This window comes from Saccopteryx bilineata, chromosome 4 (genome assembly GCF_036850765.1).
Source record: "Saccopteryx bilineata isolate mSacBil1 chromosome 4, mSacBil1_pri_phased_curated, whole genome shotgun sequence".
Classification (NCBI taxonomy): Eukaryota; Metazoa; Chordata; class Mammalia; order Chiroptera; family Emballonuridae; genus Saccopteryx; species Saccopteryx bilineata.
This window is the reverse complement of record NC_089493.1, coordinates 246,058,254-246,073,055: the sequence shown is the minus strand read 5'-3', so window position 1 is coordinate 246,073,055 and position 14,802 is coordinate 246,058,254. Positions and strand designations below refer to the sequence as shown.

General features: G+C 41.0%; 1 protein-coding gene across 9 annotated transcripts in view; it reads left to right on the top strand.

Moving 5' to 3' along the window:
* Positions 1 to 14,802, top strand: part of SEMA6A (semaphorin 6A) — a 132,664-nt gene that overhangs the window by 57,609 nt on the left and 60,253 nt on the right. For all 9 annotated transcript variants that reach the window (XM_066274138.1, XM_066274135.1, XM_066274130.1 and 6 more), the window contains 2 exons: positions 10,978 to 11,115; positions 13,264 to 13,381. In XM_066274138.1, coding sequence (XP_066130235.1) covers positions 11,016 to 11,115; positions 13,264 to 13,381 — 218 coding nt within the window. In that variant the 5' untranslated portion in view covers positions 10,978 to 11,015. The remainder of the gene's footprint in view (positions 1 to 10,977; positions 11,116 to 13,263; positions 13,382 to 14,802) is intronic.

The window sequence follows — 14,802 nt, the reverse complement described above, 5'->3', positions numbered from 1 at the left end:
TGTTACAGAGCAGATCTTAAAATGCTCTTATGTCTCTATATACAATTAGAAGCTTGTAGTCGAATTTAAACGAGTCAGAGCTCATTGAAAGAGATAAGGGATACAATAAAAATAGCACACAGTGAACATGAGAGAACCCAACACAAAAAGTTTAGTTCAAGGAAATGTCTGTTCACATCCTGATCTTGAGACATGTTACCAGAAAAGCAGTAAGAGATTGTAGGGTTCAGTCAAGGTTCCAATCATCTAGATTGGTACTACTGTTATTTTAGGCTGTTACTCAGAGCTCAAAGAAGGAGACACTTGCAGGTTGTTTTTATTTCTCTCCGAGCCAAGTTTCAATGGACTTCTACTCTAAAACCGTAGAAAACACACAACCCTGCAGCCACCTAAGCCCGGGCAATCCCAGGCCAAGAGAGGAGCAGGAAGGTGAGAGCCATGGCTGGGAGATTCTGTCTTCTATTAACTACACTGAATAAACAGAGAAGTTATCAGGGAGAGGCATCCTGTCAAAGGCCGGCGATTACTCTTTTTTCATTTAAATCAGTTTAGGATTTTGACAGTGGTTCATGGAAAACTCCAGTCATTAATATTTCTAGTCACTCTACAAATATCTTTCAAAGGGTTGGGGAAAAGTGCCTTCAATTTATTTGTGTTCCATTCGCCCTGTTTCATTTTTAATGAAATTACCAATGGACAGGAATCTAGAGAGGGGAATGTGATAATAACTCATGTAGCACCTCGAATGAATGAATACCCATATTCTGACATTCTACCTCTTCATTCAGACCTCTGCCTCCCATCCCTTCTTCTTCTGCAGTATTCTTCGGAGGAAAAAAGTAATCAGACACAATCTTTATTTTGTTATAATTATTAAACCAAACTTTAGGTGTAGTGAAAAAAATCCACCCATTACTTTGGATAAATAATATAAAATTCCTTAAGCAAAGAGTGAAATGGTCCAATTTGACTTTCAGAAAGTCTGGTTGGCATGGAGTTGTTCATTTTAACATCCTGCTCTCTTGACCTGATCTTTCTACCCAAAACACCTTGCTCTCCTGCCTGTCCCTCCTCTAAGCCCCGCCCCGCTGTCCACGGTGGCCCATCACACAGTCAGCGAAGGCTTCTCCAACCAGAGGCGTCCTCTGCTGCCGTCCCACTCACAGAGCTCTGCACCCCCCCCCCCCAGGCAGTCTTCTTCCCTACAGAATTTTAATTTCTTCTTGAAAAGTTATTATTGCCTGTTCATGTTCTATTTGGGAACAATGGGCAGGAACTGTCAGGCCCATTTTATAAAGAGTGAGGTCCTTTGGGGGTCTAGGGCACAGGGGACTGTTTTTCCATCTCTGTCTGTATCAGCATCTAGCACAGAGCTGGCTCCCAGCAGAAAGCAGGGACTCAGTAAGATGGAAATCAGGCAATGGAAGTAATGAACATCAGGCAGCAAGCCAAGGAGAAACGAATGAGTCTTGGCTTCCTTTCTGAAAGCAGCATAATGTAGGTACAGAGCTCACTGGAGGAGCCGGGCGTCCTCAATTACTGCTTAGCTTGCCACTTTTGAACTGTGCCACGTTTTGCAAGTGACCTGACTTTTCAGGGCCTCAGTTTCCATAGTAGTAATATAAAGGGGGCATTTGTATCTGCCTCGGGAGCAGATGTTTGAGTCCAGCAAATTACAAAAATGAGAAGGGTGGAGGTGGCAAAAAGCTAGGGTGTGGCATCGGTTAATACGGCTGAGGTGTTGCAGCTCTTTGAAATCAAGATAGTTTGTCACAGTATATTCAGGCCTGCTGAGAACCATAACTATAACCTCAGGGCCCTAAACAGTCATTAGACTGCATCTGAAACATCCAAGAAAAGTACATTAAATGCACTGGCTCAAGCGTGTATGGGCGTGTGGGTGTGGTGTATGTTGGGGGTAGGGGGTGTTGGTAGAGAGGAAACTGTCATAACAAAGAATCACCTGAAACACAAGACTTGCCTTCTCCCCTCAAAAGATAACAGGTTTACAACCAACCTTAATTTCTCCAAAAATATTTTTTCTAAATATACTTTCTAAATTCACAATGGTTTTCCTGCTCTTGTGATAGTGGTTTAGATCTAAAATGGAACATCAATTATACACAGTCGATATTTATTATTATACTCCATTGAATGCCATCATCATTCTCCAAACTGTGTTGAAATTAGGTCTGTGGCATTTCCCTTTCCTCTGAAATGGGTTCTTTTATGTCTCTGCTAATGGCTGAGAGGAGGAGGAGAGAAAGATGAGATGCTGTATTAAAAGGCCAGAGCTATTTTTCTCATTTGCATGAACCTTATATTTTAATACAATACCACCAAACAGGTGGCCAGCATGGTCCCTGAAGACTGGGAATGCAGTAAAGGTTTCAACCAAAATCAATGGGCCCAAGTTGTTTCTAATTCCACTTGGGAAGTATTCTTCTCTGGCCTGTTATGCATCCTGTGGATAGCAGTGTCCTCTTAATGCTACAGTCCTGGGAACAGGGCTGTCTCGGGCAGTGAAGGACACCTGCTGTTTAAACACTCCTTCATTCTTGATTTGTTCCTTTGGTGCAGGGATAATCAGCACTTCAGGTCTCTGAGACAAGTCGCCTGCATTCAGCAAGCTGGATTTTTTGCACAAACACCTGCTCTCCCTCCTCTCTCTGGGGAGAGGTTTCTTACTCTAACATGAGGAGTGTCCAAATAGGTTTACCATATCAGCTAGTGAAGCAGGCGGCCTTGTCCTTACCCTTCATAACAGACACTGTTCCCTATGATGTATTGACTTTAAAACAATACTATTAAGGAGCTGTAAGCGGACAAGTGGTTTCACTTAACACAGCGGTGTCATGAGATCATCAATTCCTCCTAAAACTGTGGTTGAGAAGTCTTTGCATCTTTCCTATCACCTTAAGCCTGCTATCACAAGGCCATAAAGCGGAATGAGCCTTGCATGCCTACATGTTTGCACGCCTCTGTGTACTCCTTTTATGGATTTTATTACTGAAGCCATTAGGGACATTCAGCCACTCTGTCCACGTAAGCATAGATGCATCAACCTGTATTCAACTATTATCTTAAGTGCAGTTTCCATTTATGCTAGCATCTCTCTCCCGCCTTCCTTCTGTTCCCCATTCTCGGATGTAATGGAAAGGATGTAAACTTTGGCGTCCCAGAGACCTGGGTTTGCATCTGGGCCTTCCCTTTGTACAGATGTGCTGTGAGCACTGACTGGGTACTGTCTGGACATGGGAAGCACTCTGAGCCTCAGTTCCATTGTGTGCACAACGGAGATGATAAGGCCTGTCACCGGGGGTTGCTGTGATGTTAAATAAAATAAAATATGCATATGTACCTTGCACACAGAAGGTGCACAGGAACCTCTGCTTCCACCCTGTCCATTCTCTAGTTCCCAAATCATTATTTTCCTTTGCATTCGTGTGAGTGCTGTGATTCATATTTTAAAAATCATCACACACTATGATTATGCCATGCTGAGACACTCTCCTGCCTCTCCAGCTGCCTGCCTCCAGAGACAGAAAGCTTAGTGACCTCACTGAGGACGGGGGGCGGGGGTGATCAGGAGTGGGCTTCTTCTCCACTGAGGAAGTAAAACACTAATCTAGGTCTACCTGAGACTGTCTCAGGGAATTCCAAGAAAAACTATTAAAAGGCAATTTTTAGTATCTCAACTGACGAGTAAATATTTCTTGAGAGCCACATTATCTCACAATCCATCCTGAGATAACTTGACCCACTGCAAAGATGGAAACTGAGGCTCAGGGAGTTTTAGCATTTTGCCTACAGTCCCAGCTAATCAGTGGAACAGAATTCAAACCCCATGTCTTCACCCTCTGCTCTTTTGCTCCCCTATATTTATTAGCAATAGCTGAATCTCATGGAAGAGCTTTTAAAGCAGTTTTGATTCAGATTTTTAAAGACAATCACACTTTAAAGGCAAAGAGGATATCAAAAAGCTGGAGTAATAAAAATAAACTGTTTCCCTTTGTTGGTCAAGTAAGTTTGTAAATATGATATATATGTTTGCTTGCTTATAGTTTGCATTGGATGTGGGGGGACAGGCTGTAAGCAGGCAGGATCCTTATAACCTAAGGCTTAGTTTTAAGACTAAGCCTTTCCCACCCTTTTTGATATGGGGTGGTGCACTCTCATGAGGAATCCCATTATGCCTCAGATAAGTCACTTTGTATCAGACTCTTCCTTGTTTGTATATTGGATTAAAGGTTTTGATTTCTACACTATAAAGTGGGGCAGACTGGGAGCTTGCTCTCTCTAGGTTCCTGAGATTAGCATTAGAGAGGAGAGCAGAGAAAGGCCACATGGAGGAGAGGAGAAGCAGCCAAGATGGCGGGGTGCTGAAGGAGAATCCAGTTTGTACAGAGTTTGTGCAGAGAGAAGGAGATGGGGAACAGGTGAATGAGACTGGTGAGGTAGAAAACTTTGATTCTAGGAAACTCGGATGATGAGTCAGTAGCTTTGGGAGCCCTGAATGGAAAGGGAAATTTTTTTCCACTGTGTGTATTTCTTGCTTGCCAGGTGCAAGCTAGGATTAAAGCTAATGGCACACCAGTTCTTGGCTCCATTGTTTCATTACCGTCTGTCCAAATTCAATGAGAACCTGCATGGGCCAGGCGGTTGTGATGGTGGCCATGGCTACTGGCTTTACACCCTTAGTGTAAAACCCAACTAAACTCTGAATATGGTTAAATGGTTACAACAGTGGTCTCTTTGACCACACTAGAACTACTTCTGGGAGTTGAACTTTGTCCTGACATTGAAACTAAGGCAGTGTCACATGCTGGGATTTCTTTGCTCTAGCCTGAGGAATTTTTCACTACTTCCCTGCTGTGCTCAGAGCAGTCAGCTGACAGCTACATGGAAGTGAGCCTGTTCCATCCCTCATGTTTGCCACACACAGAACCACAGACACACTCATTACCCCTAGAGTTTCCCAACCAAATGCAGTTTAGGGACAGCCAAGAAAGGATGCAAAAAATTAATCAGCCCTGTTTTCTTTGTAGAGAATTCGCCCAGTGCATAGAGCTTTTACAGTCCAATCTCTACTATATCTTAGAGAGCACCTGAGGCCACAACTACCAGTTCCCAACTTCACTCTGCCTCAACTCCCAATCCTCTGCCCAGCTCCACACCTCCGGATGGTCCCTGGCCTTGGAAATGGGTTACAATAGGGTGTCCTGGCTTAAGGTCAGTCCATGTACTGTCCTCCCTAATCACCATGGCATACCCACTTCTTTCTTCACTGGGACACAATAGCCTAGAATTGAACATTCTCAGAGCCCAGAGGAGTTTCATAGGCATACATTACATTGATAAAGCCAAGTCCAAGTGCATTGATGAACTGTTTGCTACAGCTGGACATGCAGACAGTGTAGAGCAGCCTGAGTGGGTCTTTAAAACAAGCAATGTCCATTTATCCGTGTGTCCCACTAGGATGAATGAGTCCCACTAGGTTCACTTGCTAAAACGGACCCACAGCCACTTGCAAATGATGGTAAAGACAAGCAGACTACCTCCAGGAGCAATGGCGATGTGCTTTCCCTGAGTGGTGTGAAGGCTGCTGCCCGACCTTTCAGAGATCAGCCAGTAAGATTAGGGCAGTGGTCAGCCACATGCGGCTCTTTGGCCCCTTGAGTGTGGCTCTTCCACAAAATACCACGTGCAGGCGCTACCGTGATAAGGAATGTACCTACCTATGTAGTTTAAGTTAAAAAAATTTGGCACTCAAAACAAATTTCAATCGTTTTACTTTAGATATTTGGCTCTGTTGGCTAATGAGTTTGCTGACCACTGGGTTAGGGGATAAGAAAGGCTTCCTGAGACGATGGAAACTGTGGTGGGAATGTTTCCAACTGGGAGGGCGAGCCCCTCTGCCTTGGGCAGCCATTGCTCAGCTCCAAAGTTTTGGTCATGTGTAATGTTGGCCAGCAGAGGCAGACCTCGTCATTTTTTTTAAGAAGCCAGACATCTGGAGTTGTGTGTTAAATCTCCTTTCTCCCCCGCCCTCCAAAAGTTAACAAGTAATTTAGTTCTTTTTAGTTCTTTGGTTCTCTATGAGCCAGCTTTAGCCAAGTCCTACCAGTTTTGTGACTTCAAGTAGAATTTTCCAGGGCAGGATTTGGGGAATACTTGGGCAGAAGGTTGAACTAGTGTTGGGGTAATTGTGAGTGGTACTCTGGCTGGGCTTCCCAGTCCTAGGAGCCCTTATGAAATTAACTTGATTAATCAAAAGCAAGATGTGGTCATTTTTTACCTCATTCTCTGACTTCATAATCATTTCCAGTTCTAGCCCATTCCCTTTGCTAGTACTTTCTTGACACAATGACCTGCTATATGACAAGTGTGTGTGTGTGTGGGGGGGGGTGGATTGGAAGCTCCAATTATTGAAGATACATATTCGATCATTTTAAAAACAAAGTGTCCATCAATAGAGGACTGGATAGAGTAGATGTGGTACATATATACAATGGAATAGTACTCAGCCATAAGAAATGAGGACATAGTGACATTTATGACAACATGGATGGACCTTGAGAACATTATACTGAGTGATATAAGTGAGAAAAAGCTAAGAATTGTATGATTTCACACATAGGTGGGATATAAAACTGAGACTCATGGACATAGATAAAAGTGAAGTGGTTACCAAAGGTAGGGGAAGGGAAGGAGGGGGAGGGGTTAGGGTATAAAGACAAATATAAGGTGATGGAAAATGACTTGACTTTGGGTGATGGGTATACAACATATCAACAGTTCAAATGCTATAGAAATGCTTACCTGAAACCTATGTACTCTTATTGATCAATGTCATCCTGTTAAACTTAATTTTCTAAATAAAATTTAGAAAAAAAACTTTTTTAAAGAAGAAAAAAAAACAATTATAGCCTGACCAGGGGTAGCGCAGTGGATAGAGCATTGACTTGGGATGCTGAAATCCCAGGTTCAAAACCCCAAGGTCACTGGCTTGAGCACAGGCTCATCTAGCTTGAGCACAAGCTCCCAGCTTACATGTGATGTTGCTGGCTCGAACGTGGGATCATAAACATGATCTCATGGTTGCTGGCTTGGCTGGATCCCCCCAGTCAAGGCTTATATGAGAAGCAATCAATGAACTACAAGAACTACAAATTGATTTTCTCATCTCTTTCTCTTCCTCTGTGTGTGTGTGTGTGTGTGTGTGTGTATCTCTCTCTAAAAGGAAAAAAAAAACAAAACAATTATCAACACAAATGCAGTCATCTGATTTTCAAATAGATCTCTTTTTAGCCCCCTTTTTGGTCTTCAATCTGGAATACCTAAAGACTGGTTTCCTGGCCAGTCAACATTTGGCACAAACCATTTAGCTCATGGCAGCCAACAGTCACAACACCATTTATGTATCACAGTTCTATTATTCAGTTTGGTCTTAAATACTGTAGGAAAAATTGCAGTAAAAAGAATTTTTGTCTGAGCTAAGAGTGTGTAGAAAGTCAACACAATTCTTGCCTTTCTGACTCAGAGTAAAACTAATAATTTTAGATGAACCCAAATAGATCTAATAAATTCAGCAACAGATGTCTATTAAAATTAAGAACTTTCTTAAAGTTTCCATGAATTTTGGAGATTGGGATAGAGTAGGGGTACAAATTTATTGTAATGGTATATTTTACCAAAGGCTATTTCTCCTCAGGCTAAGAATAGTGGAAGGTTGAGACAACTGGATGGAAAATTCAGGCATAAAAGGTTTACTTCGGAAGTAAATTACTTACTTTTGTTTAGAATCCTCATATTGACAGTCTTCCAATTATCTAATTTTCTGGATAGCTGCTTCATATTTAGCCTCTGTGAGTATGGTCACAAAGAGGGAAACCAGCAAATGTCTGCGGATGCCTAAACATATTTTTAGGTAGCACTTTTAAAGTTTCAGTGGTTACTTAAACATCTCTGTCATTGCAGCTGCCCAGCTAGCTGGAGATTTTGAAACTCAGTGGGAAGTTCTTACTTGTTTTTGTTCCCCTGACCGATGCAAGTCTGTATAGCTACGGCCTTAGTGGGGAGACCCAACCCCGTGTTCTTCAGGATGGAAAATGACATTATGATTGAACTGGGAATTTCTCCATAAAGCAATCACTTCAACAAGAAAATATATTGTCTATATATTTACAAGGATTAGAGCCCAGCACTGCGTAGGATGGGAATAATACATCAAAACCTCAGCTGAAGAAAACTATAAAATGTTCGTGTGGACTGGCCAAGATTAACTGGTGCTGCCAGCACACCCTCACTTCTATGATGCACACGTTAACAACCGGATGGCATGAGGATAGAAAGATACACAAAACAGCTATTTTTCCTGGCATAGAGCCCTACTTTAAACCTGGAAATATTTAAATACCCCATCTCGGCCATGGTCCTAGCAATGTGTAGGGATGAAAAGAAGTCATTGAATTGTATAATAGATTTCTTCTGCATGCAATACTCTTCCTTCTAGCCTTCGGGAGTGAGAATGTTGCATCTAAACCATTCCATCTTGAGATGGAAAAAGATAAAATTGATAAATACAATAAAATATCAGGACTCTGTCTTATTAGCTTGTAGAACATTTACACAAAAACGAAGGCAATTTTGTGGAAGGATAGAGATTCATTTGTCATGTCAAGAAAAATTAATCTTTAAAAGTATCCATATATTCCCAAAGATTTCTAAAAGAATGAAAATCAGCCACTTGAGTCTCCATTACCCTTCCATTACATGCTACAAACTCTCTAAGGTAATACGCTTCAGCATAATATAATACTGCTCTTGAGCTCTTGGTAAATGTTGCTACTTCCTCTTCCCCATACACTTTCTCATCTAAAATGTAACAGCTGACTAGTGTCTGGTTTATATTTTACTTAACTCTTATTATTGATTTCACATCTTTAATGTTAAACTGAACAGAAACCATGAGAAACAAGTAAGGGTACCTCAGAGCTTCCCCACTTTAGGATCTGATTCTCCAGAATCCAAAGAACTGGCGAATGAATGAATGAATGAATGAACAAACGAATGAACTACTGCTTTTAACCTGTCTGTAAATACATGTTTATTTCTTTTGGTAATGGGTTACTCTTTTGAACAAGTAATGATTTAAAGTTTAATTTTGCCCCGGCTGGTTGGCTCAGTGGTAGAGCGTCGACCTGGCGTGCAGAAGTCCCGGGTTTGATTCCCGGCCAGGGCACACAGGAGAAGCGCCCATCTGCTTCTCCACCCCTCCCTCTCTCCTTCCTCTCTGTCTCTCTCTTCCCCTCCCGCAGCCGAGGCTCCACTGGAGCAAAGGATGGCCCAGGCACTTGGGATGGCTCCTTGGCCTCTGCCTCAGGTGCTGGAGTGGCTCTGGTCGCAACGGAGCGATGCCCGGATGGGCAGAGCATCGTCCCCTGGTGGGTGTGCCGGGTGGATCCCGGTCAGGCGCATGCGGGAGTCTGTCTGACTGCCTCCCCATTTCCAGCTTCAGAAAAATACAAAAAAAAAAAAAAAAGTTTAATTTTATCTACACATTGGAGCTGAAGATACAGAATTGCTTAGGCTAGTCTTCAGCCTCGCTCCCTCTTTGATTTTCAAAATAAAGCAAAATAATTCATGTGGACTTTTCAACTGAAAAAATGATTAAGAGCCAGCTGTTTCTGTAAAACTATAAGTTATAATGCAACACTCGGGACTTGTTAATGCTCTTTTTGGCATGAAAAAGAGAGACATAGGTATCTTATATTAAGTGACGTTCTAAAAAGCATAAATTAGTTTGTTACTAAGTTTAAGATTTGTGTGTAGAAAACTCAAGGACTGATATACTAATGTAAAATAGCTTTGTTCAAAAAAAAGATCATCTTTGGCAGGCTACTTCTAAGGCTTTACTACTCTGGAGAGATGAAAAGATATCCTCATTTTACATTAATTTCCCTGATAGATCAGCACTTATTTGAAATATGTCTCAGAATTATGCAATATTTACTGTTTTAATAGTTTTCTTTCACTGTATCCAGTTGCTCTACATGAAATGGTTTTTACTTCTAAGATTTAGGAGAATTTTCCTACACATAAAGAGCATCTTTAGGAAAATACAGATGTGTGGAACAGTATATCTGACACTTTTATTCACTGCTATTCATTGCAGGGTAGTATATGAAACTAAAATATACTGACATATGCTTTTTTTAGTCAGCAATACCATTTCAGGATGTGGCTTCAGATTCTCCCTATAGTATTAGTCAGAGTCTGAAAAGAGCAATTTACTTCTTTTTAATCATAGATTATTTATGTATGTCTAAAGTCACTGTAGAGTTACTGTAGAATTACATAAACCAGTGGTGAGGCAGATAATGGAAATAAGTGAATGTGACCAGTTATGTGTGTGTGTGGGGGGAGTTGGGGATAGGGGTGGTCCTGAGAGGAACAGTCTTTTTAAGTCAATAAGAAAGATACTCTGATTTTTATAAAAAAGGTTAGACATCTAATTTTTCAATTTTGAAAACTACAGATTTTTGAAGGATCTGGGACCGGCCAAACAAAACATGTCTGAGGCAGGATGCTTTTAAACCTTCTGAGAAGAAAAAAGTATTTCCCCTAAAAAATATTTCTTCGGTTGTTTGCAGTTTGGGAAATGCAGTTCCATAGTTGTGAAATAGCCACCATAGTGGCCTGTTAGAGGTTCGGGACAAGGAACTAAGACGCATGTCACATTGGGAGAAGCTTTGCAGATGGGCTCAGATGCCTGGGGAAGGAGGGTGCAGTGGGTAGTGGAGGGGCACAAGTTCCTTATGTAAAACACAATAGTGAATTCACAGTGGAAAAGATACGAAGCAGAGACCTCTTTTCTTTTAAATTTATCTTCAAGGCCATTTCATTTTTATAGAGTTGAATAAAGCTGACTTGCAAGAAAAAGGAAAAAAAAAACCCTTCTTTGCTCTTTGGCAGGGTGAAGTAGAGAAATAAAGTCTCCCCGCTGAACTACTATGAGGTCAGAAGCCTTGCTGCTATATTTCACACTGCTACACTTTGCTGGGGCCGGTTTCCCAGAAGATTCTGAGCCAATCAGTATTTCGCATGGCAACTGTAAGTACCCGCAATCCCACTCTCTCCCTTTGTGGACGCTGTGGCCTGCATCAACCAGTGAAACACGAAAATTATAAGTTTAATAAAATAGGAGACTTGTTAGTCACTTTTAATTTGTGTAAGTGGCAAAGTTAATTCAAGTCTAGTCAAATGGATGGGATACCTGTTCTAGAACTCCATGAAATTTTGTGGGACTAACACGGGAGGGGATTGGAAACGTCCCTCAATGCCTTCAGGAAGGTCTCATTTCCTACATGTAGGCTGTCCTCACGCCTGAGAACCCTTTGTGGGAGAGTATCCCGGGCACTTGGGGATTACTAGTTTTGCATTTTCATATGTAATTAATACAGTATTGTTACTGATAAGAACAGAAAATAAACTGCTTTGAAATATTTGACACAAAAATTAACTTTTTAGACTTAGAAGTGACATCGTTGCTAAATTTAGGTAGAATGATTTTTTACTTTCAGAGGGCCTGGTTTAACTGTTTAAATAGTTTTTCTTTGGTCTGTTTCATTGTCAAGGGTAGAAAACAACATGAATACGAATTTAGTTGACTCCTCAAATGAAGAAAGTTTTACTTGTGTGTTGGATGGAACAGCCAATCCAACTACTTTTTCTCCTTCCCTCCAAAAACCAAAATATTTCACAGTAAAGGTGAACGAGCATTTCTTCCAAATATCCATTTTCCCAGTAATTATCCCCAAACAAACACTGAATGAATCATACAAAGCTGTTTAACGCTAATAGGGGATACTAACAAGACCCATTAATTTAATGCAGCTTTCCGCTGGATGGTCTGAGTTGAAAAAGATAATTTTAAGTGAAAGTGAAGTGGTAAGACTGATATACATAAAACAATTAGAGAACAAAAGTTAGAGTTAATGATTAAGGCCACATTATGTAGTTCCAGACCATCATTCCTGAATTGGCAGAGTCCCCTGATTCTAGGTACTAAACCCTGATCAGTGTTTATTTATCTCCATTTGAGACAGGTGTTCAGAAAAGACCCCAGCCCACATGTGCTACTGAAAAGCATACGTCAGTGAGCTCTCAATCCCTGACAGTAGAGAGACATGATATTGTTCTAGCTCCTTGATGAATGGGCAAGTGAAATGTCAGAGAAGTGGCGGGAAAAGCATAAGATAATCCTATTCTAAGCTTAATTGTGACTAGAATATACTGTGGCTGGTGAATAAGATGCCCACTGTGAGTCATGCTCAGGTACTACAAGAGTTTAAAGTGAGGGGTCTGAGCATAACCCCCTGGAAAACAAGTGCCTTTTAAATGTGACTCATCTTTCTCTCCTCCTCAGTCTTTTTGGAGCAATGCCCTTGCTCCAGAATTTGTAGGTTTAAAGGCAGAGAGATTTTTGAGATGCAGGTATTTCGAAAGCTCAGATCTCATTACAGATTGTCCGCTATCATTCAGAGAGAACTGTAAGAAAGGAGAAATATGCTCCCTGACTTGGAGAGTCAGGGAAATTCCAGATCACCCGACTGGCTACACTCAACTTGACCCTGTCCTGTCAAAGCGCCCGTTTCTGTGAGATTAGCCAATTGCTTAACTCAAGAGTGAACTTCCCACAGTTCCTAGAATGCCAACCAACCTCGCAGGGCTGCCTTCAATGGTAGATTATTCCAACCGGACGCCTGTGGAGACTGTATTTTTCTTCTGGCTCCTGGTCTAGGGCTCTCGCCTCCAGACCACATTGCCTTTGTGGTGATTGATGGGAAGGCTGCTTTGAAATAGTTTTGTCCCGAGACAAGATCTTTGGCAGACTTCCCCTCGGGCTTAGCACTCTAAAGAAGATGAAAAGAAAACTGGAAAAAAGAGCACCTTCACGGAAAGGGTTCACTTGTGAGTTTAAGCCCCAGGAAGAGGGACAAGTCAGAAATTGTGACACTCAGAAACAGAAGTCCAGGCTTATTATCAGCTGGAAATGAAACTGTAACTTGATCATCCTTAAAGAGCAATTTTATGTCATAATTTTTTCTAAAATAACAGACTCGTGGAGGGTGGAAAATGGTGGCATGGTCTGACTTAAATATGGTTTTGTTTTGTGGATGGCCCCCCTTCTCTCCCTGCCCTGGCAATTCTTGGCTTGATTTCCTTTTCCCTTTCTTGCCCCATCTCCTCTTTTCACAGATACAAAACAGTATCCGGTGTTTGTGGGCCACAAGCCAGGACGGAACACCACACAGAGGCACAGACTGGACATCCAGATGATTATGATCATGAATAGAACCCTCTACATTGCTGCTAGGTGAGTGGCCTTCTCCTCAGCTCTGCCTTCCCAGCGTCCAAAGGTCCTAAAATATAAATGTACTCACTATGCAACAATTTAAAGATCATGACATTCACAAACAAGGCGTTAATTTAAAGTTTTCTTTAGTTTGTCAATCATTCTTTCAAGGTTTTCTGTGTGTTTAACTTTATGTAGATTTAGACAGAAATAATTACCTATTTTGGAGTTTAGACTAAGCAATCCACTGTTTTTCTTGAATACACATGCATCAAATATTTACTAAAGCACCCAGCAGAGTGTCTTTCTCCTTGATACTTGTTTGTTAAATTAAGTTGAATGTGTAAACATGTATTATTATATATAGTATGTGTAGGAGTGTGTATATTAAACCTGTTTGTATTTTTACAGTGAATATATAATATATATCATTACATTATCAGAATGGCAGTAGCACTCAAAGAGTCTTTGATTTGGATCTAGTAAGAAAATATCCACTGGAGAAATGTCATTTAAACACACCATGTCTTAAAGCTGAATGGCATGGTAAGAATACTGCCTAAACAGACATTACATGAATTTAGGCTTTTGTTTTAATTCTACTCTTAATTTACCTGGAACATAACTTCTCTGGAAATAGACTCCTTTGTCAGATGAGAGGTTGGAATAGAATATCTTAATGAAGTCTCCTGAGATTCAAACAATGAATGATCCCCACTTTTTTTGGGGGGGGGGTGTAGCTTATTCCAAACAATTCTAAATGAACAGTGACAAAGAGCATCATCTTATGGGATTCCACCATGGTCTTACTGAGTCTAGATTGATTAATCATTTCACACTGTGAAAAAGAAGTAGAGATTGTGTTTGTGGTACTTATCTGGCTGTGAGCATACGTAAAGAACAGCAGTGGTCAATTCTTTTAAAGCATGTAGATTTTCTGAAATGACAAGCTGTGCAACTTAAAGCTAAAAGAAATCATTGGGAAGGTGCATGTATCCTGCGAATACCCTACATTTGGTTACAGGTAGCGATGCCAAAACACTTTTCAAAAGTTTTAGTGTACAAACACTTGTATAGTACACATTAGTTGTATGTGCTATATAAATTGCAAATAAAAGCTCTTTATAAATGTCCATTCATTCAATCCCCAAAATAAAAAAAACCTATCAGGAGATAGTATTATCCCCCCATGTCTTATGGGAGAAAACTAAAGTACAAAAAGTTAAAAATGACTGGGTCACAATGACAGGATTTGAACCAGAATGGTCTTGCTTTAGAGTCTGGGATCATTATTCCTTAGACTATGCAGCCCACTAAGCAGCAGAGGTGGTAATGTTTGTCCTGGGAATAACCTATAACTATTGCCCAAGAACAGAGTCATTGTATGTATTCATTAAAAAGCATTTTAATGAGGTCTTCAGTAGCCACCTCTGTGGCAGAAT